Raw genomic sequence first — 27,976 nt, 5'->3', positions numbered from 1 at the left:
GAGCCACCAGGGGCCAGGATTCTCCCCTCGCAGGCACCTTGACTGCAGGCTTCTAGCCTCCAGAACTGTGTGCAGATACATTTCTGTTGTTTCAAATCTCTGAGTCGGTGGTCATTTGTTACGGCCGCCCTCAGACACTAACGCAGGAGGCAAATGGTAAAACTAAACAAGGACAAGCCAACTGTGCTGAATTCTAAGCAAGTTTCTGGAACAACAGCAGAGACTGACTCCACCCCCAAGATAAAGACAGCACGGGCCGAGAGCAGGCTGGCGTCCTCTCCACCTCGCTGCAGTTTATGGACCTAAGTTTTATTTCTGTGAGTGTCTCAGTCCAGGGAGTTCTAGACGTCTGGCCACAACGCAGTGCTCTACCCAGGTCTGTCTGGATGAGCTCTGATAGATGCTGGGTCATCTTGCTGCATGAAATGGGAATTGTGTGTTTCTCTACGCACAGCCAGAATTCCACATGAGGGCTAGAACTTGAATATGTATCCCCCTTGTGGAGTTGGCTTTATCCCCTCGCCCTGTTACTTTGCATCTACTGGTTCACAGGGAGATTTGGAGGGTTTCGTGAGGGGAGGAATGAAAGTACCTATGTTATGCCTCTAAGAGGGTTGCCCTGGCAGACGTGTCTCCTGGCCAGGGAAGGAGAGGCATCAGAACATGTGTCTAGCATGGTAGCAGCTGCCATTTCTGCATCCTCACAAGCAACCAAGTCACCTTTGCAACCTGCATCTGCCCTTGTAAGAAAAGCATCTGCGTGCTGGAATGAAAGTGCGTCTCACTAAATTCTGTGGTGGTTTGGTGTCTGAGGGCTTCCCTTGTGGCCCAGCTGGTAAAGAAGCCACCTGCAATGAGGGAGACCTGGGTTCGATCCCTGGGTTGGAAAGATCGCCTGGAGAAGGGAAATGCCACCCACTCCAGTATTGTGGCCTGGAGAATTCCATGGGCTGTATAGTCCATGGGGTCACAAAGAGTCGGACACGACTGAGCGACTTTCACTTTCACTTTGGTGTCTGAGCAGCCCTGCTCGGGACCCTTCCCTTGGCAAGTGAGCGTAACACAGAGGACACCGGTCTCCCCTCACTGCGGGGGAACCCTCCAGCTGTCAGAGACACCAGGACTGCTTGGCATCACTGACAGGGAAACGCAAGTAGGGGGCGCCACTCAGTGGGAGCAGAGAACTTTATGAATGAGCCAGGAGTGAAAGAAGTGTCATGTCTCCGAGTGAAAAAGGCTAGGAATAAGTGGCAGCCCAAACTGATTCAGAGGTACGTACAGTATCTCTTGGGACACCGAGAAATACTTTGGGGAGGTGGGGCTTTTATGAGAGGATAAAGTTCCGGTGTGAATACATAGGTGTTGGTGGCAAGTGGGATTTCAGAATTAAAGTTGGCACTGCTGAGACTTGGGACATGAGTCTCACAAGTTTCTGGCTGATACAAGACACCAAACAGGAGAATATAAATATACTAGAGAATAATTTGGTATTTGACTGAGCTAGACAGGGCCCCAAAAGGCAAGGGCATTTTGGGGGGGTATCCTTCTAGGCTATATATATTAGAATAGACTCATTCTGTGTTGATTTCTAAGAATTCCTGGGTCATTAAGTCCACAACTCAAGACTGTGAAATATTGTTACAAAATAAATGATCACTTTTGGAGAGGCTGCACCCTTGAACAATTTGTTTTACCAGCAAGGACATCCTCACTAGTCTCAGAAAACAAGTACTGTCCTCCTCCCTAGTAAGGCAGGCCACCACTATGATGGCCCCCAGCAATCACCCCACCCCTGATAGTGATGCCTTGGTGTAACTTCCTCCTTTTGGGTATGAGCTGGGCCTAGTGACTCATTTCTAATGAATATGGCAAAAGTTATGGGATGTCACTTCTGAGATTAGGTTATGAAAAGACTGACTTTCATCTTACTTGCCATTTTTTTTAAAACTCTCTCTCTCTCTTTCTGAATGTCCAGATCCCTAACTCAGAGAAACTGTGAGATAATAAATGTTTGTTATTTTAAGCTGCTAAATTTTGGGGCAGTTTGTTATGCATCATAGATGAACGGATACACTAAATGTTGGGCCCTACGCAAAAATAATTGAGGTATCATCTACAGAGGTTTTCAAAGATCTTCTGCACAACCAATGAGCTCAGCAGTAAGGAGTAATAGATAAGAGGTGTCCCAAATCCAGTGAAGTCATAGAACTCCCAGAAATCAGCGTTCTAATAGTAGTTGTCCCTGCACAAAACTATAGCTATCCTGGAATAGTACAAAGAAATGAAGCAGGTAAAGAATAGAAGGACAAAAGCAGATAGAAACTGAACTTCATCTTTAAGCCCCATGAGCGTTTATCAGCTTCCTATAGAGGGTCAATTGCAGGGTATCTGGCATGGAGTGTAAATGTTTGTTTAAATTATTTAGCAAATTTGATGGGATTACATCTGTCACTGACTTTTCTGGAAGGCAAATAAGAATCTATGGGAAAACTGTGCAGATGAGATAACGTTACACATTTATACAGGATGCTGGTGCAAGTGGTTATGGTGCTCATGGCAGGTGTAGGGGTGTAAGTAGCGACAGGAGTAGTAGAAATGGTAGCGGCAGGAACCGTGCTATGAATAGGGGTGGTAGTTAGAAAACTCCAATTTTAGAACCCTTCTCAGACACTCCCTGAACTGAAATACTGTACCTGTGTGAGTCCCAAAATGCATTCTACCTCTATGCTGTGTTGGGCATGGACAACCAATCCCCAGTCAGGTTTATCTGCCACCATTTACCCAACAGGGAGGAGAAAGGGATTACAGAGTTAAAGAAGACAGACACACACTTTCTTACCTATTTGTTCATTCTCCTGGACCTCAAGTACAGTCACTGGAGATGGACACGTAGGCGGATTATCATTAATGTCTTTCACTTTCACTTGAATTTTCAGTGGGATTGAGAGTGATTTTCCTTGCTCATCCCTTGCAACCGCATAAAAAACATACTATAACAAGATCAGAGGTAAAACATGACTCCATCATCATCTTTTTTAAAAGGCAGAGAAAACAACTATTTCAAGACTATTTCATTTATCCCCTTATTTTCAATTCATTTAGAACTGTGAAATGAGAAAATATAAAATGGATTGAATTTGTGGGGTTATTTCCATGCCTTTGAGAGCAATAAGGCACTGAGGTTCAGAACACAGTTCTGGGGGTTTGGTGGCGGTGGTGCAGGTGTTCAGTAAAATCCTCTCTGCCCTCAGGTCTCCGCGGGCACAGGGTCTCGTCTTGTCACCCGTGAACCTCCTCTTAGATTTACTCACTGCGTCCTTTTCTTCTCGGTCCAAGGGCTGAGTCACATAAATATCTCCTTTCTGGTCTATCGAAAATGGAAATCGTGGTGTGTTCTCCTTGTCCACTAAGGAGTATAGAGCACCTGGATCATTCCACTGCACCTACAGGGCCCAGAGCAAAATGTGAGGAAAGACAGACCCAGACGGACAGAATTGGAAAGGAAATAAACAATTTTCTAGCTCTCCGTTTGAAATTTCTGATGACCTTGTTTGGATGTCTGTGGTTTCTTATAACTGCTAAATTACATTTTTTATTTTCAACCTAAAATAATCCCTCCCCCTTTTTTCCTTTTCACTGTTGCATTGCTCCAGATAAGCACATAGCGGTATTTCTCTTCCCTAAAGCAATTCTTTGTGAACCCTCTAAAGAGTCTATAGGTTGTTCATTTGGAAGCCTGGTTGTGAAGACTTCCTGTCATGAAACGCCAATTTAAGAAACAAGATGCACTTAATGTCTGGCATTATGTGAGGACCAAGCCATGATGAATGACAAGCTCCCAAAACTCCCCAGTAAAGACAGGAGACACTCTCAATTCTTCACAATGCTGTTATTTAAAACAAGTGATACATAAATAAAGAACATCTCTCCCTTAAATATTTAATCTCATAGGCTTTAGGGATAAGAATATTTGCCAACTCCCAGTGTTGTTTTGTAAATAACTTGGAAAAAATAAAATCAATAAACTCAATAGTAAGTCCCGTCTACTTGCTACAGACAGAGCCTAGCCTATAGGATAATCTACTTACTACTAATAACAACACTTATTGAGGGTTGTGCCCCATTCCAGACATAATACTAAACACTTTAAAGTGTCTCATTAAATCCTCAAACAGTCCCATGAGGTAGAGACTATTTTTACCCCCATCTTATAAACGGGGAAACTAGCACGCAGAATGTTTAAATGACTTGCCTAAAGTCCTACACTAAACTATTTTCTCAAAGACAACTTGGGAAGGGTATCAAGCAGCCACCACTGTCCTTTTCTAGTTATTTAAGCTCCAGGCCAAAGGTTATGTTCTTGGTTGTAAGCAAGCTCCCGTTACGCCCTACAGATTCAGCCCAAGTTCTTCCATCTTTCCCCCTCCACCCTTCTTCCTCAGTTTGAAGACACACCGAGTACTTTTCCCAGGCCTGGGTATTGGCTGTGGCTCTTTATATTTTCTTTTCTTCGACAGTGCTATGAAAAACTAAGTATATGCATTTTTTTTTTTTTTTAGCATTTATAAATCCTTATGAAGGCAACCTGAATAATAAATAGGAAGACTTTCATAAAGGAACCAAACTGAAATTCTTGGGGAAATGAGTCCTGATATACTTTCTTATCTGGTAAAGCAGAATACTTCTTGCTTTCGTTTTTTTTCTTCTGAAGGTGAAATTCATTAATTCAACATTCAGTAAGTGGGAAGCTGCTATATAACGCAGGGAGCCCAGCCTGGCGCTCTGTAAGGGCTGGGATTGGGGGGAGGGGGGTGGCGGTGAGAGGGGGCTTCAGAGGGAAGGGATATATATACAGTTATGACTGATTCTCATTGTTGTATGGCAGAAAACAAACACAACATTGTAAAGCAATTATCCTCCAATTAAATAAATAAGTAAATTTGTAAAAGGAGGTAAAACATTTTTCACGTTAAAAAACTTCAATAAATAAAAATCTTAAGTTAGAAGATAGATACAACGGTATGGGCCCCAGGACCCCTTAACAATAGCAGTACCATTAAAATATATATATATAGGAGTACTAGAGACCAGAACTGCCTCATAACGTTAATACCTTTTATCTACTTTCACAGATACTAATTAACTTCCGTCACAACCCAAAGAGCTGTCATTATCCCCATTTTATTGGTGAGAAGTTGCCTCAGCTTCTCATAAACAATAAATGACTTTTTTATGCTTCCCTGGTGGCTCAGATAGTAAAGAGTCTGCCTGCAGTGTGGGAGACCTGGGTTCAATCCCTGGGTTGGGAAGTTCCTCTGGAGAAGGAAACGGAAACCCACTCCAGTATCCTTGCCTAGAAAACCCCATGGACGGAGAGCCTGGTAGGCTACAGTCCATGGGGTTGCAAAGAGTCGGACACGTCTGGGCGACTTCACTTTCACTTTCTTTGTTTATGATCAGTCGTTGAGGTAATAGAGATAGCCAGGACATGGAAGCAACCTAGATGTCCATCAGCAGATGAATGGATAAGAAAGCTGTGGTACATATACACAATGGAGTATTACTCAGCCATTAAAAAGAATACATTTGAATCAGTTCTAATGAGGTTGGTGAAACTGGAGCTTATTATACAGAGTGAAGTAAGCCAGAAAGAAAAACACCAATACAGTATACTAACGCATATATATGGAATTTAGAAAGATGGTAACAATAACCCTGTGTACGAGACAGCAAAAGAGACACTGATGTATAGAACAGTCTTATGGACTCTGTGGGAGAGGGAGAGGGTGGGATGATTTGAGAGAATGGCATTGAAATATGTATAATATCATATATGAAACAAGTCGCCAGCCCAGGTTCGATGCATGATACTGGATGTTTGGGGCTGGTGCAATGGGAAGACCCAGAGGGATGGTATGGGGAGGGAGGAGGGAGGAGGGTTCAGGATGGGGAACACATGTATACCTGTGGCGGATTCCTTTTTATATTTGGCAAAACTAATACAGTTATGTAAAGTTTAAAAATAAAATAAAATTTAAATTAAAAAAAAAAAAAAAAAGAATGTGGTTTTGCTTATCTGCCTCCAAATCCAGTGATCTTCCACTGACTCACAGCTTTTTGTGTCAAGAAATCTCCTAATCTCCCAGGAAAGATCAGATCTGGGTGGGCCCCAGAGTGGATTTCCAGGAATTAAAGCAGGAAGAGAAGGCTCAGAGTGAGACACAGGTGGGACCAGGGGAGGGTCTGAACAGAGAGGGGAGGTACCTACAGGGGATGGCATTGGGAAGGGGGTGGGCTCCAAAGATAAAAGTTGTCTACTCAGCTCTTACTCCTGGCCAGTCCTATCTCTGCCCCTCAGCCTATGATGGGGCGAATCTTTCACATCGAGATTTTCCCCACCAGACTAAGAAGCAACATTTCAAAACTAATTTGCAGTCTCAAATTCAAATCATGCACATGTACCATATACAAGTCAGCCATATCCTACTCTATAGACAAGAAAAAGAAAACAGCATTATCTACTTAGAAAATGAAGGTGAGTAAAGTTCTCTTTTAAAACTCAAATATATGTAAGTTGGGCTTCCCTAGTAGCTCAGATGATCAAGAATCTGCCTGCCATGCAGGAAACTTGGATTCGATCCCTGGGTCGGGAAGATACCCCACGGAAGGAAATGGCGACCTGTTCCACTACTCTTGCCTGGAGAATGCCGTGGACAGAGGAGCCTGGTGGGCTACAGTCCACAGGGTCACAGAGTCAGACAAGACTGAACTGACTTAGCACACATGAATCTAAGTTGGTACAGTCCAGAGTTCACCCATGATGGCAAACTCCAGAGACTTGTGGTCAGAGATTTTGTTTATTTAGTTTGCTTTATAATGATACTATGCAAAAACATCAGTGAAGACCATGAGAGTGGGCCCCTACAATGTGAGTGTTTTGATTGGGCAGGCTGTTAGCATTCCTTGGGCACTACCTGAGTGATTTTAATGGGATAAGGTTCAGTCGAGTTTTCTTCAATCTCCACAGGTTCTGGCGGTTTCCAAATATTCTCCTTCACCGTAATATCCACATGTACACTGTCAGTAAAGGAATGCTCAGTCAGGCCTCCCATGTCTTCCACTGAGACCAGCAGCTTATAGGAAGGATTCTTCAAAGGATCCAATTCCTGGGATCCTATGGGAAGTAGGAGAGAAGAGAAAAGGAAATGTCTCTGAAGATGATATGGATCTAGGTCATTTGTATTGATTCAGAGAGTCCCTTGAGGGCATCACTTAACTCACCTTGTGGAGTAAGTGAAATTCCTCCTGTTTTGTTGTTGATCTGAAAGTACATGACATTGTTGACCTTGGGAAGCTGCATGATAATCTGATAAATAAGTTGGCCATTGAGTGTGGCTGGATCATCCAAGTCTGTAGCATTGACATAGATAAAGGGCTTTCCTGTTTAACAAAATGTACCCAGAAAAAAAAAAAAAAGATATTTAGATATTAAAAAAAGATGTTAAAAGATATTTTTAAAAGATATTAAACCAACCATAGACACATTTGCCTTCCAAGGGGCAGAAATAGAGTGGAGGAATGTGCCATAATTCATATTAGTGTGGAATAAATCTTTATTCTGCTCCTTTTTCCTAGGATGAAATTCCTTAAAGTATGGTCCAGGAACCTCTAGGGGTCTTTGAGACTGTTTTTAACGTCATACGTGTATAAAAGACCCATCCAAATCACAAGATAAATTGATGCATTTTAGCATAAAGGAGTACCCCAAAAAACATTGATACGGTTTCAGATTCCACATTGCAATCAACAATAAACTATCCCTTGCTGAGTTTTGTCTAGTATCAAAGACTATTCACAGTTATCTGAAAACACTGTTACAGTACTCCTTTTTTCAACTACATATCTGCCTAAGGACAGTTTTTCTTTAAACGTTTCAACCAAAACAGTATATGGCCACAAAATGAATGCAAAAACAGACATAAGAATCCAATTGTTCTCAACTAATCCAAACATTAAAGGATGTGCAAAGACTAAAACAATGCCATTTTCTTAATAATTCCTTCTATCTTTGAAAATACAGTTCTTTTTATTAAAATATGATAATTACTTTAGATCAATTACTAAATAATTTTTCAATTTCTCAGTTTTGATTTCAAATATGATAAATATTGGTAGATATAACCAGTGATATAGTGGAGCCAACTGGTACAACCCAGTTGAATTTCTAGAAGTTCTGTGAGTCAATTATTAACACCATTGGTAGTTTAAAATGAGTTATGGTGGGAGTAGTTATACCACAAAAATTGACAAATGCTACAAATCTGAGGGTTTTTTTCCACCTCCAGATAGACAGCTATTAAAATTTGCCAGCATACTACTGGATATAAGCCATATATCCTTGGAAAAGTTCCTTAGAGCCTGAAATAGTTTTTAGGAGAATACAAGGGCCCTAAGACCAAAAGGTTTGAGAACCACTGAACTAGAAAATCCTACTGGTGAAGAATAAGACCTGCAAGATAATTACTTAGCACAGTTCAGCAGTGAACCTTTGGTATGCAACCTCAGAGACAGAGACACATGAAATTACTCCACATAATAAAGTGAAAGGAATACTCTTCCTGAGTTATTGGAAGTGGGCGTTGAAAAATGAGAGAGAACATTAAGTAACACAGAAGGAAGTTTGAGAGTGAGTCGATGGAAATGGCCAAGAGTCTTTCTGAGAACTCAAAGTCTAATATTCAGATTTATTTTGTGCACTGTTATGTCAAGATGCTCCTTCATTTCTCTAAATCTTTAGTAAAACCTACCACACACACCATGATTGCAGCCATGAAATTAAAAGACACTTGCTCCTTGGAAGGAGAGTTATGACCAACCTACATAGCATATTCAAAAGCAGAGACATTACTTTGCCAACAAAGGTCCGTCTAGTCAAGGCTATGGTTTTTCCAGTGGTCATGTATGGATGTGAGAGCTGGACTGTGAAGAAGGCTTAGCGCCGAAGAATTGATGCTTTTGAACTGTGGTGTTGGAGAAGACTCTTGAGAGTCTTCTTTTGGACTGCAAGGAGATCCAACTAGTCCGTTCTAAAGGAGATCAGCCCTGGGTGTTCTTTGGAAGGAATGATGCTAAAGCTGAAACTTTAATACTTTGGCCACCTCATGCGAAGAGTTGACTCATTGGAAAAGACTCTGATGCTGGGAGGGATTGGGGGCAGGAGCAGAAGGGGACGACAGAGGATGAGATGGCTGGATGGCATCACTGACTCAATGGACATGAGTTTGGGTGAACTCCAGGAGTTGGTGATGGACAGGGAGGCCTGGCGTGCTGCAATTCATAGGGTCGCAGAGTCGGACACGACTGAGCAACTGAACTGAACTGAATTGAACTGAACCGCACACACCTAGGCTTTGATGAGGGGATTTCCTGGAGATGAAAGGTAAGAGAATTGTGAAAGGATGAGCCCTAGCTAGGAGTTAGAAGTAAGAGAAGAAAAAGAACTAGGAGCCAGCAGTGACCATGAGAATGTGGATTCCTGGGAGGGTGTGGGGAAGTAAGCTTACCCTTCCAGAGTGTTCTAGAGCTGTGTGTGTGTGTGTGTTAATCGCTCAGTCATGTCCTACTCTGATGACAACATGGACTATAGCTGCCAGGCTCCTCTGTCCATGGAATTCTCCAGGCAAGAATACTGGAGTGGGTTGCCATTCTCTTCTTCAGGGGATCTTCCCCATCTAGGGATTGAACCCAGGTCTCCCACATTGCAGGCAGAGTCTTTACCGTCTGAGACAGCAGGGAAGCCCCTCTAGAGCTGTAAGGTATTCTAAAATCTCATAAGATAGTGGTCCTTAACTGGGGGTGATTTTACCCCCAAGAGATATTTGAAAATGTCTGAAGACATCTCAGCTATCAAAGCGTGGAAAGGCAGTGTTGCTCCTGGCATCTGATGTGTAGATAGATGTCAGGGAAGCTGCTAATATCCTATAATGCACAGAACAGCAGCCCCTGACCAAAAAAAAAAGGAAAACAACAACAACACAAAAAAGAATTATAGAGCCTAATATGTCAGTAGTGCCAACGGTGAGAAATTGTGCCCTAGAGCAATGGGGATAATAAAACTAATCCCGCAGGATTGCTGTGAAATTTAAATAAGATAAGTAAAATTTAAATAAGATAGTTAGTGCTTAACGAATGATAGCTATAGCTGTTAACCACACAAATCTGCCATTCTGCCAAATATCTCCAGGCTCCTGCCTATTACCTGAGCGAGAGTTCTGCCTTACTGAGCCTTCATAACGTTGCTGGAGAAACACAGGTCGGTTGTCATTGATGTCCTTCACTTCGATGGTGACAGGGACCGGGCCCTCCACTGTATTGCCCTGAGCATCCAGGGCTGAGACCTGATGTTGACAGGAAAAGGAAAGCTTCTCGGTGAGTTTGAACCTCATATCATACACCCAAAAGTCACTTGAAGGAAATTAGAGCCCAAATAATCAAGGGTCTGATAACTACAGGGGAGAAAGATACCCATAAAAGCCCAAATTGGGGGCTGCTAAAATAGAGGCCCTATCAGTTAAGCCAAGCTAATCATGACTGTTTTCCAGCAGTGGGATATGCTGGACACTGGACATGCTCTTTTCTAAATAGCTAGAGTCAGTGAAATAAGAACACTTTGACCCTTGAGGGTATGGAAACATCACGTGCTGTTACAGAGGCACTTTAGTGGTCAATCTGCATATTTACCAACAGAAAGCTTTTGGCCTGCTCTTTACCCACAGTTAGCTCTCTACCATTTCTGTGTATTCAGATACAAACCGTGAAACCTAAGGGAGAAAGAGAGGGAGGAGGTCTCTTTAGTCAGACTCTGACTTTGGTCATCGGCTACTTCTGCTTCTTGCAAGGCCCAAAGTTGCGTCATCTAGCACCAGTGCTGCCTTCTTTGCGGAGCTAGAGCCCCCCCAATAGCCAGAGCGAGACACCAGTGAAATATCAGAGAAGTGTTGAGTGGTTTTGATCCAGTGCCTAAGTAGGGCCTTACTTGGATGAGTGAGCCATCTGAGAGCCTTGGCAATATAACTTGGGTTATCTGGTCAAAAAGCCTGAAAACGAGGATATGTTTACCAAATCACTCTCTAGTTGGTTTAAAAAAAAAATGTGGACAAACGAGATTGGCAAACACGTCGTTAGGGTAAGGAGAGTGGAAACGGGGTTCTGTGCTGGGGGGAGCGTGCCAGTGGCATCTCCTGCGCTCAGAGATGAGCTGGTGTCCGTGGCCCGGGGTCGATTCACCTGCAGTCTGTGAACAGCTCTTGTTTCCCTGTCCAGGCTTTTGTTGTGATATAGCAGTCCATCAGGTTGTATCTGAAATATGCCATCTGTCTCCCCCGTTAGTTTGAAAGTCACAGCAGGAGGATTGGCCTTAAACTGGGAAAAAGCAAAAATTAGATTAAGTCATTAGGAAAAGCAAAGTTGTAGAATTTGTTGTAAGTCACCAATTTCACGTAACATTTTTATTTGCACAAGCACCAAAATAAGAATTTCTAAGCTTTTAAAGGGATACATTCTAAAAGTCTGCTTTAATATTAACTAATATTCAAACTACATGTCTCTCAAGAAACAATAAATGACATAATTTAATATATTTACCAAACTCAGTTGATACTTTACATTATAGCTAGAGTTAGATGAGATTTTTTCTGGGAATATCTGAGAGCTATATTACTACTCGCTTCTAAAAAACATTAAGAAGTGTAGTTTCATTGCTAGGATGAAAAAGATGGCATTTAGTACTTCTAAAAACTGTGACAAAGATTAAGAGATACTTCAATGTTAAGGAAAACAACTTTAAAGTGACTTCATTTGATAGTATTCTGTATGAAAATCTCACTTTTTCAGAAATGAAGAAAATGTCAATGATCCTTCATGGGACAGCTATAGTACTTTTAAGACCACAGAAGAGAAAATTCACTTAAAAGCAGACAGAAAAGTCATTCAACCTCATTAACAATTTTAATATATTTTTCTATATTCACAAGTTAAAAATCAATAATAGCCAATGTTGTAAAAGCTCATGTAAAGAATGGAAAGAAGCACATATATTATTAATGAAAATATACATTAGCATAATCCTTTCGGAAATAACTTGAGGTATAAAATGTTTATAGACTTTAATAGCAAACATTACTAAACAGAATTTATCCTAAGGAAATACTTTTTAAACACTAAGTGGCATGTGCTCCACAAAAAAAGAAGTCACTGCGATGACAAGCCTGCTCAGGGCAATAAAGAGTTAGCCCTGCTCACCATAGCTAGAGGAAGCCCACATGCAGCAAGGAAGACCCAGCGCAGCCATAAATAAATAAAAAATTATTTTAAAAAAGAAACTAAATAAATGATGACTAAACTAACCCAAAGCAAGCAGAAGGAAATATAAAGTGGAAATTAATGAAATGGAGAATACAAAAGCAAAGGAGAACATCAACAAAACCAAAAGTTGTTTGTTTTTTTTAAAAAAAAAAAAAAAAGATCAATACAATGAACAAATCTTCAACTGGACTTACCTCAACCAGGTCAATCTCTGGTTGAGGAACTAAGAACCTGCAAGCCACACATAGCACAACCGGAAAAAAAGAGGGAACATCACGACCAAACTTACAGAGATTAAAAACTCTAAATAGAATACTATGAGCAATTGTTTTCTCACAAATCAGACAACCTAGGTGAAATGGATAAATCCTTAGACAAAAACTATGAAAATTGACTATGCCAAAGCCTTTGACTGTGTGGGTCACCACAAACTGTTGAAAATTCTTCAAGAGATGGGACTACCAGACCACCTGACCTGGCTCCTGAGAAATCTGTATGCAGGTCAAGAAGCAACAGTTAGAATTGGACATGGAACAGCAGACTGGTTCCAAATTGGGAAAGGAGTCCATCAAGGCTTTATGTTGTCACCCTGCTTATTTAACTTACATGCAGAGTACCTCATGAGAAACGCTGGACTGGATGAAGCACAAGCTGGAATCAAGATTGCCAGGAGAAAGATCAATGACCTCAGATATGCAGATGACACCACCCTTATGGCAGAAAGTGAAGAGGAACTAAAAAGCCCGCTGATGAAAGTGAAAGAGGAGAGTGAAAAAGCTGGCTTAAAGCTCAACATTCAGAAAACAAAGATCAAGGCATCTGGTCCCATCACTTCATGGCAAATAGATGAGGAAACAGTGGAAACAGTGACAGACTTTATTTGGGGGCAGGGCTCCAAAATCACTGCAGATGGTGACTCCAACCATGAAATTAGAAAGACGCTTGCTGCTTGGAAGAAAAGCTATGACCAACCTAAACAGCATATTCAAAAGCAGAGACATTACTTTGCCAACAAAGGTCCATCTAGTCAGAGCTATGTTTTTTCCAGTAGTCATGTATAGATGTGAGAGTTGGACTATAAAGAAAGCTGAGGGTCGAAGAATTGATGCTTTTGAACTGTGGTGTTGGAGAAGACTCTTGAGAGTCCCTTGGACTGCAAGGAGATCCAACCAGTCCATCCTAAAGGAAATCAGTCATGAATAGGCATTGGAAGGACTGATGCTGAAGCTGGAACTCCAATACTTTGGCCACTTGATGAGAAGAACTGATTCATTTGAAAAGACCTTGATGCTGGGAAAGATTGAAGGTGGGAGGAGAAGGGGGTGACAGAGGATAAGATGGTTGGATGGCATTACAGACTCAATCGACATGAGTTTGAGTAAATTCCGGAAGTTGGTATTGGACAGGGAGGCCTGGCGTGCTGCAGTCCATGGGGTCACAAGAATTGGACACAACTGAGCAACTGAACCTAACCAAAACTGACAAAAGAATAAAAGAACTATAGCAAGTAAAGAGATTGAGCTAGTAATTTTAAAAATTCCCACAAAGGAAAGTCCAGGTCTAGATAACTTCACTGATGAATTCTGCCTAACAATGGGAGAATTAACACCAAAGTTTCACAAATACTTCCAAAAAAAAAAAAAGAGTATGGAACACTTCCTAACTTATTCTATGAGGTCAATATCATCTTTATATGTAAATCAGAAAAAAAAATACAATAAAACTGCAGAGCAATATCTCTTATAAATACAGATGCAAAAATTTTCAGCAAAATACTAGCAAACTGATTCTAGCAACTATAAAAAATTATATATCATGACCAAGTGGCATTTATCCCAGAATACAAGGCTGGTTCAACATACAAAAATCAATTAATTTAATATTCCATATTAATAGAATAAAGGACAAAACCAGACGAGTATCTCAATAGAAGCAGAAAATCATTCCACAAAATCCAATATCCTTTCATGATGAAAAATATGCAACAATTCAGGAATAGAAGGTAAATCCCTCAACCTGATAAAGGATATATAAGAAAAACCCACAGTTAATATTAATATTATACTTAGTGGTGAAAGACTGAAAGCTTTCCCCATATGATCAGGAACAAGAAAATGAAGCCCAATCTTGTCACTTCTATATAGTAAGTCCCCTTCAAGTTGTGAGCTCTCAAAGATTCGAGTGTGCATTTCCGTGTCTTAAGTTAGTGCACTTATCTGGCGCACGTTGTCAAGTGTGTGCATCCTCTGCAAGTGGTTGTGCTTTGTGTACTTTACAGTTCTGTAGAGAATGGGCTTCTCAGGGGGCTCGGTGGTGAAAAGAATCTGCCTTCCGATGCAGGAGACACAGGAGATGCTACTTCAAGCCCTGGGCTGGGAAGATCCCCTGGAGGAGGAAACAGCAACCCACTCCAGTATTCTTGCCTGGAGAATCCCATGGACAGAAGAGCCTGGTGGGCTACAGTCCATGCGGTCGCAAAGTCAGATATGACTGAGCATGCACGCACTGTATAGAGTGTAGTAGTATAATGTCCTGATTTCAAGCCCAAGATATCATCCACGATGAGAAAAAAAGAGGCACTACCCAGACATCACTGGATCATTTTATCAAAAGGGTAGTGTTGAATCCAGCAAGGAGCCAGAACCTGTGCTACCAACATCAGGCGGGAGTGGAATTGGAGCTCGCCCTCTGTCTCCTATTGCTGACACTCCTTCAGCTCTGTCGTCGGCCACCTCCTCTCCCTCTTCAGGTCGGTAACTCCTCTTGCCTATTCACTCTGTACCAGCCCCTGGTTGCCAGGTGCTGTCCTGTACTTTTCAGGGTACTATTCCGTAAGGTAAAAATGTTTTCCTTATTTTTTATGTTTGTTTTTTGCATATTATTTGTGTGAAAAGTATTATAAACCAATTATAATATGGTACTCTATAGCCAATTGTGTTAGCTGGGGACCTAGGCTAACTCTGTTGGACTTAGGAACAAATTGGACTTTAAGAATGCACTCTGGGAACAGAATTCATTCGCATGGAGGGGACTTCCTATCTAATATTGTACTTGAGATCCTAGGCAAGAAGAGAAATAAAAGTCATCCAGATTGGATAATAAAAGTACCTCTATTCACAGAAGACATGATCTTATATATGGACAGTCTTAAGAATCTAAAAAGAATTTTACAGCAAATAAACAAGTACAGTGAGGCTGCAGGACAAAAGATCAATATACAAAAATCAATACTATTTCTATACACTAGCAAAAATAAATCTGAAAGTGATGTTATGAAAACAACTCCATACACAATAAGAGTAAAAAGAATAACATACTTCAAAATAAATTTAACCTGAGAAATACAAGAAAATCTGAATTTGTAATCTGAAAACTTTAAAACATTATTGAAAGAAATTAAAGATCTAAATAAATGGAAAACACCCCATCCTTAAAAGTTGAAAAATAAGATTTTTAAGATAGTAATATTCCCCAAGTTGAGATACTGATTCAACACAATCCCTATCAAAATTACCTTTGTCTTGTTTGTAGAATTAACAGGATGATCTTAAAATTTAGGTTTAAATGTAAAAGACCCAAAATAACCAAAACAATCTTGAAAAAGAAGAACGAAGTTGGGAGACCTAACACTGCCTAATTTCAAACTTTACTACAAAGCTACAATATTATAGAACTGTGTAAGAATTTCTTTCTTTCTTTTTTGGACGATATGTTAATAACCTAAGGATCAACCCCATGGGGCAATAAGTTTATGGCACTGGCATAAGGATAGACATATAGATCAGTGGAATCAAAATCAGGAATACAGAAGTAAACTTTTGTATTTATTGTCAAATTAATTTCCAACAAAGGTGTTAAGATAATTCAAGGGGAAAAAAATAGTGTTTTCAGCAAATGATGTTTGAACAACTGGATACTCACATGCAAAAGAAAATGAAGTTAAATCCCTACCTTGTACCATGCACAGAACAACTAAAAATAGATCAAAGGCCTAAATGTTAGAGTTAAAACTATAAAACTTTAAGAAGAAAACACAGGCATAAAACCTTATGACTCTTGATGAGGCAATAGTTTTTTAGATATTATATCAACAGCACAAACAGAAAATAAAATAAATAAATTGAACTTCAAAATTAAAAGCTTTTGTGCTTCAAATGACATTACCAAGAAACTGAAAAGATAATCTACAGAATGTGAGAAAGTATTTGCAAATTATGTGTATGATAAGAAATTTTATGCAGAATATATAAACAGCTCTTACAATAAAAAGACATAATCCAATTTAAAAATAGGCAAAGGATTTGAAGAGACATTTCTCCAAAGAACAGATACAAATAGTACATAAGTACATTAAAAGATATTAACATTAATCATTAGGGAAACCCAAACCACAAAGAAACCACTCTACTCCACTAGGATAGCTTTAATTAAAAAAAAAAAAGGTAACAAGCGTTGCCAAGGATGTGGAGATATCAGAACACTTATACAATGCTGGTGGGAATATAAAATAGTTTAGTTGTTTTGCAGACCAATTTTACAGTTATTCAAAAGGCTAAATATTAAATTCATCATGACTCAGAAATTTTACTCTTAGGTATATACCCAAGAGAATGGAAAACATATGTTCTCACAAAAAATTGTACATGAATGTCCATAATATCATTACTTTGTAATAGCCATAAATGTCCATTAAATGATAAATGGATATTCAAAAGGTAGCATATTCACACAACGGAATATTATTCGGCTATAAAAAAGGAGTGGAGGACTAACAGCAGCTACAATATGGATGAACCTTGAAAGTATGATGCTAAGTAAAAGAAACTATACACAAAAGGCCACATGTTATATGACTTCATTTTTATGAAGTGTCTGTAAAGGCAAATCTATAGAGACTGAAAATAAATTAGTGTTTGCCAGGGGGTGGGAGGAGAGGAAAGAGTGGCTGCCAGCGGGTACAGGGTTTCTCTGAGGCTGGTGAAAGTGTTCTGGGATCAGACAGTGGTGATGGTTGCATATTTTTATGATATATTAAAAACCAAAGAATTGGCCATTTTAAAAGGGCAAATCTTAAGATATGTGAGTTACCTCTCATACATTACAAAGAAAAAAGGCAAAAAATGACCTATTTCAGAAATGTATCATACAATTCTTTCATCTGGAAGCCCCTGAGAATACAGAGCTGGGGATAATTGCAAATCTTCAGTAAAAGAAGTCTGTAGATGTGTAGTTCCTTCTTCCTTCCTTTTTTTCTTTCTTTCTTTCTTTTTTGGAGGATATGTTAATAATGCAAGGGTCAACCTCAGGGGGCAATAAGCTTGTTTTGTGCCTCCCTGACTTCAGGTAAGAAGTTCTTTGAGTGGTACAGATGAAGGGACTGGGACAACTGCACGCTACCACTGGAATAAAGAGCTCAGAGTACATCTTACCAAGGCCAAGTTTCCCACATCATCTCCACAGCCAAAGATGGAGAGAGAATGAAATGCCTTTTTTTTTTTTTCTGAGATGTCAGATTTGATTTTTTGTCATGTAACCTACTTTTTAATTTAAATTGAAGCACAATATTACATGGGCTTCCCTGGTGGCTCAGATGGTAAAGAATTCACCTGCAATGCAGGAGACCTGGGTTCGATCCCTGGGTTAGGAAGATCCCTTGGAGGAGGGTACGGCAACCCACTCCAGTATTCTTGCCTGGAGAATCCCCACGGACAGAGAAGCTGGGAGGACTAGTCCATGGGGTCACAGAGAGCCAGACAAGACTGAGCAACTAAGCACAGCACAGCACACAACATTACATGAATTATAGGGGTGCAACATAGTGATTCACGTCTAAAGGTTATATTTCACTAATAGTTACCACAAAATATCGGTCATATTCCCTGTGTTGTACAATATATCCTTGTAGATTATTTGCTGTTGTTCAGTTGCTAAGTCATGTCCAACTCATTGCGATTCCATGAACTGCAGGACACCAGACTTTCCTGTCCTTCACTATCTCCTGGAGTTTGCTCAAACTCATCTCCATTAAGTCAATGATGCCATCCAACTATCTCATCCTCTGTCATCCCCTTCTCCTCCCACCCTCAATCTTTCCCAGCATCAGGGTCTTTTCCAATAAGTCAGTTCTTTGCATCAGTATTGGAGTGTCAGCTTCAACCTCAGTCCTTCTAAGGAATATTCAGAGTTGATTTCCTTTAGGATTGATTGGTTTGATCCATTGCTGTTCAAGGGAGTTTTATACATAATAGTTGGTACCTCTTAATCCCCTGCCTCTCTCTTGGCCCCTCCTCTTCCCCCAGCCTGTCACTGATAACCACTAGTTTGTTCTCTGTGCCTATGAGTCTTTTTTGTTGTAGTCACTAGTTTGTTTTGTTTTTCAGATTCCACCTATAAACAATTTCATACAATATTTCTCTTTCTCTGTCTGATTTATTTCACTTTAGCGTAATACCCTCAAAGTCCATCCATATTGCTGCAAATGGCAAATTTTCATTCTTTTTATGAAAGTGAAACTGTTAGTCACTCAGTCATATCTGACTGTTTGCAACCCTATGGTCTGTAGCCCGCCAGGCTTCTCTGTCCATGGGATTTTCCAGGCAAGAATACAGGAGTAGGTTGCCATTCCCTTTCCAGGGGATCTTCCCAACTCAGGGATTGAAGCGAGTTCTCTTGCCCTGCAGGCAGATTCTTTACGGTCTGAGCCACCAGGGAAGTTCTTTTTATGGCTGCGTAGTACTCCATTGTGCATGTGTGTGTCACATGTGTGTCAGATATTTTGTATCCATCATCCACTGATGGACACTTAGCTTGCTTCCATATCTTGGCAACTGTAAATACTATTACTATGAATATTGGGGTGCATGTATCTTTCTGAATTAGTGTTTTCGTTTTTTTCACATATACCCAGGAGTGGAATCACTGGGTCATGTGGTAGTTCTATTTTTCGAGAAACCTTCATACAGTTTTCCACAGTGGCTGCACCAATTTATATTCCCCCAAAAAAGTACACGAGCAATTCCCTTTTCTCCACATCCTCACCAACCTTTGTTATTTGTGCTCTTTCTGAGGATAGCCATTCTGACAGCTTGAGGTGATATCTCCTTGGGGTTTAAATTTGCATTTCTCAAGACTATACTTTCAGGGATCATTTCTAGAGTTTATTAATTTACATTTATCTGATGATTAACAATGTTGAACATCTTTTCATGTGCCTGTTGGCCTTCTGCATGTCCTCTTTAGAAAAATGTCTATTTCAGTATTCTACCCATTTTTAAATTAGGTTGTTTTCTGACGTTGAGTTGTATGAGCTCTTTGTATATTTTGGATATTAACCCCTTATCAGTTATATCATTTGCAAACATTTTCTCCCTGTCTGTAGGTTGTTTTTTCATTTTAACAATCATCTCTTTTGCTGTGCAAAAGCTTTGGAGTTTAATTAGGTTTAACTTGCTTATTTTTGCTTTCATTTCCTTTGCTTTAGGAGACAGATATGATTTATATCAAAGTGTTCTGCTTATGTTTTCTTCTAGGAGTTTTACGGTTTTGGTCTTACATCTAGGTTTTTAATCCATTTTGAGTTAATTTTTGCATATGGTGTTGCGTGCATGCTCAGTCACTTCAGTGGTGCCTGACTGTGTGACCCTATGGACTATAGCCTGCCAGGCTCCTCTGTTCATGGAATTCTCCAGGCAAGAATACTGGAGTGGGTTGCCATGCCCTTCTCCAGGGGATCTTCCCAACCCCAGGGATTGCACCCACGTTCCTTATTTCTACCTGCACTGACAGGCAGGTTCTTTACCACTAGCATCACCTGGGAAGCCATATATGGTGTTAGGTAGCATGATATACTCGACTAGAACATGAGAACAGCAGTGTTATAATATCTGTTATGCCATTAATTTATTTAAGCCTCAATTTTCCTATCTGTAAAACAAGCAATTGGTACAAAGAGTCTCTAAGGTGTTTTCTAGCACAAAGACTCTAAGATTCTAGAAGGAAATCCCCTTCATCTCCTACTTCTCCTCTGTAACACACACACCCATATGCAAGAGCTTTCAGCCATGACAACAGGGCTCTCATTTCCTGCCTACAAGAGATAAGCTTTGTAACATGACTGATGGAAAAAGAACAGAAAACGACGTGGAGCAACCCAAGGAATGATTTTACTGGCTGGGATCCTCAGAGACTGTGAAAGGATCCTAAGAAGCAATTTCTAGGTCTGTGATGTTTGTAAGTTGGAGATTGTACGGTTCAGTACATCAGAACTATGTACAGTTCTGATCCTGTTCAACAAGATGTGGACCTGTACTCAGAGAACAGCTATTCCTTTCTGCCCGAAGAAGTGACGGCAGACTCTCTGGCCCACAGACAACTTTTGCTTTGATTATAGGATGCTTTTTTTTAACTGTGCCAATATTCTTAGATTTTGATTCTTAGGAAATATTTAGATTCTTAGGAAATTCTACATAAAGATAAAAATGTCTGACTTTTGTGGAAAAAATCATGAAATCCTGTAATACACAAATTCTGATTTGAGAAATTACCTGGAATTGCCCTGAGCCTTTGCCCTGTGAGGCACCCTCAGTTAGTCCCGCTCCCCACTGTTCCCTGTGTCCCACAGGCTGAAACCAAGTGTCAGAAGACTTTTAGTTTCACATTTGCACAGCTAGGGGATTTTCTACATCTGTTTTTTTGCTATTGCCTTTCTGATCCCAAGAGAGTACCATTCATCATCTACCTGGCCCCTGTGGGTAGGGGCTTTCAAACCCAAGCCCTGGATTAGCAACTGTGAGAGGAAGACTCTCCAGTCTATTGCACCAGACTCATGTGGCCACTGTCTCTTAAACATCTCCACCTCGCTAACCCCACAGATTAAATTCAATAAGCCTAAAACTTATTTTGCCATAAACTTTCCCTCCCCTCCTTCTCTCGCTCTCTGAGTGACACCATGAACCAGCCAGTCAAGCCATCCAGAGACCCTAGAGTTACCCTCAACACCTTTCTCTCACTGCCTGCACTCACTCAGTAACCAATTCCAGCACGTGGGACCCCCTCGCGTTGCTCCCACCCCTCCTGTCCCCTCCACTCCCATTTATACTTGCTTAAACCAGGCCTCCGTCATGTCCCACTGGTTCTATGGCAAACAGTGTCCCAAGACCCTTCCCGCCTCCAGGCTCACTCCCCTCATCATACACTCAAAGTGATCAGAGAGCAAGTCTGGGCAAACACAGCCTAACTCCTTCACCCCTTCCTTAACATCCCTGGGGGCCCTGCCACCTAACACAGGTTAAACAGCCAGTCAGGACCCCCACGCCAACCCCCGCCCTCAGCAGTCTCACCTTCTCCTCACAGCCTCTCCCACCCTAAACCACCTGCCATCTTTCATTTTCTTGCTAAATGCCTGCCCCCATATTTTTTTTTCCATCTAGTCCTCAGGGCCTGCTTTCTGTTTGGGAGTGCCTGGTCAACTTTAAATACCCAGTTCTGGGGTCCAGTGAAACTTTTTCTGTTCAACGACTACCCTCCACTCTTAAAATTGACCACTCTTTCTCTGCCTGCACTTGGCCCCCTCCGCAGCCCCCCAGACTCCAATCAGAACCCTCCAGTGCATTGTTTGCCTTCTTGTTAGTCTCCTTCTGCTACCCAAGAGCGCTCCAGGAGCAGAATTGCTGCTGGTCTCATCCTGCACCCCCAGAACCCAGCATAGCATCTTGTAACAGTAGGCACTTTCTGCACAGTTCATAAAAGGAGATGAATGTGTGCCCAGCCCACAGCATTCTTACCAACTTATGAAGCATAAAACACACAAATGAAAAGGACTTTCCAAAGGTAAATGAGAAATCTCTAACTAAATGCTCCCTGGCGAGGGAGACAGTGTTAGTTAACGAGATCTTCCCCTAAATGAGCCCTTGCCAGAGACTCCCAACCTTTTCCTGGCATCCTCTCCCATTTCCCAGCCCCCTCCGCTTTGCAGCCCTGAACGGAAACGTGATTCAGGCCCGCTCTTCTGGGGGCTGGGGGAGGAATCTAAGAACCTCAGAAGTCAGGATTCTTCCTGTCTCTGCGGCCTCCGTTCCTACCTCCTTCTCCAGGCTCGAGGCTTCCCGGCCTCACTGGCCTTCTGCCAGAACCCTAGGCAGGCCCTGCCCTCTCCCAGCACAGGGCAGGTGTTCCAGCTGTGCCTTTGCTGGACTGCTCTTCTGTCTAAGCTCTCAAAGCATTTGCTCCTCCCTCAGGGCCTGACTCCCCTAACTGGAGAGGTCAAAGCCTCTGTAACACCCCACGGCGGGGGCACAGAGATACCTGTGCACCCCCACCAGCTCATACAATAGGGCCACTTCGCACTGATCTGGTACCAAATGAGAGAAGGTGGGATGAGGCAGTTTTCGGTCCCTCCTCTGTGGATGGAAACTGTCCAACAAAAGAGATGTTTGGCACTTAAGAGAAGGCATACCCACCTCAGACAGTAGTTTGGCAACCCCTGTTGCTCCCCCAGTGCATGGAGCAGGGGATCACGGGCATCCTCTAAGGCCCATCAAAGCCTCTTTAACCACTCCAGGGCCAAGCAGGCTTCCCCAGGGGGTTCTGACCAATGCAGTAGGATGTTTTTCTCCCTCTCTCCATTATGTTTCCAGGATTATTTCAGTGCCCCTAAAGCTGAAGTCTCTTGCCCCTCAAGCCCCTGCCATCCACCCTCAATCTGAGGCTTCTCAGTGAACTAAGTGAACAAGATGACTGCCTCCCAGTGTGTCTCGGTCAACGCCTGGGTCGGCCTAGAGACAGGCTCAGAGGAGGCAGTGAAGAAGGCAGGCTGTGTGTGTGTGTGTGTGTGTGTGTGTGTTAGTTGCTTAGTCGTGTCCGACACTTTTTCAACCCCATAGACTGTAGCCCACCAAGCTCCTCCCATAGACTGTAGCCCACCAAGCTCCTTCGTCCACGGGATTCTTCAGGCAAGAATACTGGAGTGGGTTGCCATTTCCTTCTCCAGGAAGGCAGGCTATTTCAGCGCTAAACCAGAGAATCCGCATCTTCAAACGCTGCAAGCAGCCAGCTCACGGAATAGACCAAGACTCAGATAACCACCCCCTTCGGAGACTGGTTCCCCGCCCACCCCCAGAGAGTGGCGGAGCCTACAGGCCCTAAGGTCCCCACCTCAGGGATGGAAGATATCCCAGATACCACTGAGAAAGTCCGAATGAGGACGCCTGGTATTACTGAGACTGCTCATCTCTTGGCTCCTGAAATCATTCTCCATAATGAAATCTCCTAGGCCTCTATTTTATTTCTGGGTGTCCAGTAGATAAAGGAGTAAAGTCCACGGAGAGAGCCTGCAAAATCAAGATGACAGGGAATAAGAGCAGCCCTTACCTGGAATATGGGTTGACTCGGTTCTTGGCCTTCAAAAATTGAAAATTCCATGGGTTTTAGGGGTCCACTAAACTTTCCCTCTTGGCCATATCCAGTTGTCTGTTAAAAGATGAAAGACAAATAGAAAATTAGCAACACCATGTACTATGAATGTATATGGGCCACTTGATGATTTTCTTATGGTTCTGGGAGTGATATATGAAATCTAAGATTCTAACATGGCTCAAAAAAAAAGTGAAATCAAGTCAAAATAGGCAGGAAGGGTTCTAATATTTGCTGAGGCTCCACTATGTCAAGATGGCTTGTCAGCAGCCTAGCATTGCTTTTCTCATTCAAGGTGATTCAAGCAATCACCCTGGGGGCGGAAATTAACACTGCTGTGTTTTCAGTCAGGCTCACAGAGAGTTAGTCACTTGACCGGAGTAGAACCCATGAGCAGTTGACATGGCACACACACTAGGTTATAGCTGAAGGAAAACTGGTGATCGTCATCCCACAGTGCCACTATGCCGTTCAATTCTACCTGGTTGACACCAGCTTCTTAAAACCCTTCCATTCCACTCTTGTTAGTTTATAAGGAAATCCATGGCAGATTCCCCAGCATGCTAGAGTTCAGGCACCTCAAAGACAATTGAATCCATAAGGGGAAAAAAAAAATACGTGGACCTGTTTAGTACAATGCTTGCCTGGCACACAGCAAAAAGAGCTCACATTCGCTACGCTAGCATACGCTGAGCTTTGTCCTAAGCACATTTAACCACGTTAACAATCCTACATTTATCATCACTAGCTCTGTTTCACCAGCAATGAGACTCAGATGCAGAAAGGTTAAGTCATTTGCTCACAGTGCAGGAAGCAGGATTTGAACCTACAATTCCAGACCACTCTTAGCTGCTCTAAGCCACGCCCCACTACCCACTAGAAAGAGCACAAGTGGCCGAGACAGCCTGGCAGGAAATCAGCATGGAGGGTGTGCAAGAGGGCACATTCAGCGGTAGTTCCTGCCCTCCCTTTGTCTCCCACCAACAAGGATCACTGAAGGAAATCTCGAGGCAGAGCAGCACGCAGGAAGGGACCGCCAGCTATAAACCCACCACAGTGGGCACCCCTGGAACGAGGTATCTAGCACAACACCCAATGCCAGTGCCCCTCCTGAGTGGTCCTTCCGCTCTCCTCCTGTGGTGGCAGTCAGGGGTGGGATGGATTAGTATGATATGGAAAGTTAATGGTTTGGAGAACTGGACAGGTAAAACAAAAAAAGAAAGAAAAACTGGGGAGAAGAGATTTATTCTGCATTTCCTTATATGGAGCAAGTACACTCTTACTGCAGAAACACTGGAGATAAATAACCCAAAAACAATTAGGACAAAATGATGGGGAGAAAATATCTTGTACTATGGCTCATTAAACCTTGACTGAGTTGATCTGGGTGTCCAACAAAAAAGCAGTAGTAAACAAGAACACAGAGGTTTTGGAATTTGGAACTTCCCTCCCCTTCAGAGATGTAGTGGACTCTTGGGTTAGCTGCCCCCGCAGCCATCGTCAACCTCTATCCCTTGGAAAGACAAATGATCTCTTTCCCAGACTCCTTTGCAGGAAAGATCATGGCCAAGTGACTCCATTCTGGTTATTGAAACAAAAGGTGGAGTCTGCTGGGTTGGGGTGTGGGTGGGGGAATGTTTCCAGTCAAGCTTTTGTTCTCCTGATGAGAAGGAGACAACAGAGGATGAGATGGTTGGATGGCATCACTGACTCAATGGACATGAGTTTGGGTAAACTCCGGGAATTGGTGATGGACAGGGAGGCCTGGCGTGCTGCAGTCCAAGGGGTCACAAAGAGTCAGACACAACTGAGTGACCGAACTGAGCTGATGAAAAAGGACAGATGTGGGTGGCATGGCCCTTCCTCTTTCCTTGTTCTTATTCAGGCAGTGGTCCCCTGTCTGTAGCTGTGGCAGCTGTCATGAAACCACGGGGGATAAACCAGCTCAGATAATGGTGGAGCAAAGATAAAGAAGCCCAGGTCTCTGATAATATCACAAAACTGCTAAACCTGCCCAGGACTGCCCACTATAGGATTCTTGTTGTCTAACAAAAAAATAAATCCCTGTTGACTGGAGACACTCTAAATATGCTCATAGCTAAAGGACTTCTTTGGAGAAAGCAATGGCACCCTACTTCAGTACTCTTGCCTGGAAAATCCCATGGATGGAGGAGCCTGGTAGGCTGCAGTCCATGGGGTTGCTAAGATTCGGACACGACTGAGAGACTTCACTTTCACTTTTCACTTGCATGCATTGGAGAAGGAAATGGCCACCCACTCCAGTGTTCTTGTCTGGAGAATCCCAGGGACAGGGGAGCCTGGTGGGCTGCCGTCTATGGGGTCACACACAGAGTCGGACATGACTGAAGCAACTTAGCAGCAGCAGCAAAGGACTTCTTAACTGACACAATAATTATACAGACTCCTAGCTCATCAGTTCCTTTCAAGGTGTGTCTTCCTCTGAGGGCTCATCTTCCCTCCCACTTCTGTCCACATCTTCTCCAGCTCCAGCTCCAGCTTCTCCTCCCTCTGGAAGGCAGAGCACAAGAAGTGGGCGCCGTGGTGGATACAGAATGCTGCTGCTGCTAGGGCAGTGCTTTTTGAGGGGCTACTGCTTAATAGCACACTGCTTTCATCAGCTTTCTGCTCACATCAGGAAGCAGTCTGTCTTGTGGCTCAGCTGGTAAAGAATCCGCCTGCAATGCCAGAGACCTGGCTTTGATCCCTGGGTTGGGAAGATCCCCTGGAGAAGGGAAAGGCTACCCACTCCAGTATTCTGGCCTGGAGAATTCCATGGAGAATGGAATTGAAATGGGGAATTCCATGGACTGTATAGTCCTTGGGGTCGCAAAGAGTCGGACACAACTGAGTGACTTTCATTTCATTTCATCAGCTTTCTGCTCACATCAGGAAGCAGTCTGTCTTTCAGCTGATCACACCAGTGCAGCCCCTACAGGAAAACCATGTCAGTCAGGCACACCTCACCCACAAGCCTGCATTTTTCCTCTGTGGACAAGCCGGCTCACCTATCAGGAAACAAGGAGATGTCTCAGTGGTAAGGTTCAAAGTAGGGTTGGGTTCTCATATCAGGGCTATTTGAGCTATAAAAATTTCAAAATGCATGAGTCAACAAGCCATACTGCCAGAACTGGGAAGAATGTTATAGTGAAAACTTGTGAAAGAGTTGGAGGAACAAAACCCACCATCTTGCATAAAGAGGTGAAAGGTAGGAAGCGGATGGAACTGATATTTTTGTGTTTCCTGCTATGGAATGTGACCCTCCACACATGTCATTTCTTAAGATCCTCACCAATATCAGGGAAGTCTCTCAAGAGAATCCCCCTAGCAGAGGCACAGATAGTTGGTGTTACAGTGGAATGGTGCCGACGGGGCTGGACTACCACGCCCCAACTCTCACCAAGTTGCCCCACTGCCTTCCAGGCCAGCAAAGGACACTTACAATTGTCAGATCTGCCTGCCTAGTAGCCACCTTCATTGCACTTTACACCAAGAGTTCTCTGTGTTGGTTATACAGTAAGTATTTCAAGCTCTCTTCCTTCTGGAGGAAGCAGAGTCCCAGGCACAATTCTAATACAGTTGGCTTCTCCCTGATTTCCTTGCATCCCTACTCAGCACTCTCCCAAATCCTCTCTTCAGTGCCCTTCCAATGTGTCCACACAGTGTTCCTAATCCCCTAAGAGAACCAGTTCTCAGAAGAGAATGGCTGAGCCACTATAGTATGGAATAAATGGTAAATATCCTCTGCTAAATAAAAGCCTGATGCCGAAAGAAAGAAGCACCAAGTGAACTTGCAGTCTTCACAGGAGAGGGTCTGGGCATAGGGGTGAGGGGGGGGCAGAAGAGACATGGCTCCTCCCAACGGCCCTGAGACCCCAGCCCACAGGTCGCAGCCTCCCTCCTTCACCCAGAGACAGCTGTGCACGTGGCCGTCTCCCAGGCAACGCTCTTGCTGCCAGCAGTGGTTTGGGCTGTATTTCTCACTCCAGGTAGAAACTTCACTATGGTGAGAGTAAGGAAAACGAAAGGAAGGAAAAGGAAAACTGCTTTTCACCCTCTATCTAGGAAGAAAAATGCATATCCCCATTTCAGATCAGAAGCTGTTGAGCCTGCTAATGTTAAATTATCATGAAAGAATCTTCTCTGTCTTTCTTAGAGCTCACTGTTGTTTCTTAATATAAATCCA

General features: G+C 42.5%; 1 protein-coding gene and 1 long non-coding RNA gene across 4 annotated transcripts in view; one reads left to right on the top strand and one right to left on the bottom strand.

Moving 5' to 3' along the window:
* CDH17 (cadherin 17) overlaps nt 1–27,976 on the bottom strand; it is a 77,034-nt gene that overhangs the window by 36,519 nt on the left and 12,539 nt on the right. The window contains exons 3-9 of one of the 3 annotated variants that reach the window (XM_055546656.1): nt 23,731–23,829; nt 11,287–11,421; nt 10,259–10,397; nt 7,282–7,440; nt 6,975–7,174; nt 3,312–3,443; nt 2,840–2,990 (exon numbers count right to left, since the gene is read on the bottom strand). In XM_055546656.1, coding sequence (XP_055402631.1) covers nt 2,840–2,990; nt 3,312–3,443; nt 6,975–7,174; nt 7,282–7,440; nt 10,259–10,397; nt 11,287–11,421; nt 23,731–23,829 — 1,015 coding nt within the window. Of the gene's footprint in view, nt 1–2,839; nt 2,991–3,311; nt 3,444–6,974; nt 7,175–7,281; nt 7,441–10,258; nt 10,398–11,286; nt 11,422–23,730; nt 23,830–27,976 lie in introns of those variants that run through there. The other 2 variants (XM_055546658.1, XM_055546657.1) reach the window with 2 other exon arrangements.
* On the top strand, nt 6,262–12,382 carry LOC129627067 (uncharacterized). Its single transcript, XR_008702404.1, has 3 exons — nt 6,262–6,535; nt 10,244–10,428; nt 11,893–12,382. It is a non-coding gene; the product is annotated as an uncharacterized LOC129627067 (long non-coding RNA).

The sequence above is a fragment of the Bubalus kerabau genome, chromosome 14 (genome assembly GCF_029407905.1).
Source record: "Bubalus kerabau isolate K-KA32 ecotype Philippines breed swamp buffalo chromosome 14, PCC_UOA_SB_1v2, whole genome shotgun sequence".
Taxonomy (NCBI): Eukaryota; Metazoa; Chordata; class Mammalia; order Artiodactyla; family Bovidae; genus Bubalus; species Bubalus kerabau.
Note: the sequence above shows the minus strand (reverse complement) of the source record. Positions and strands in the feature narration are given on the sequence as shown.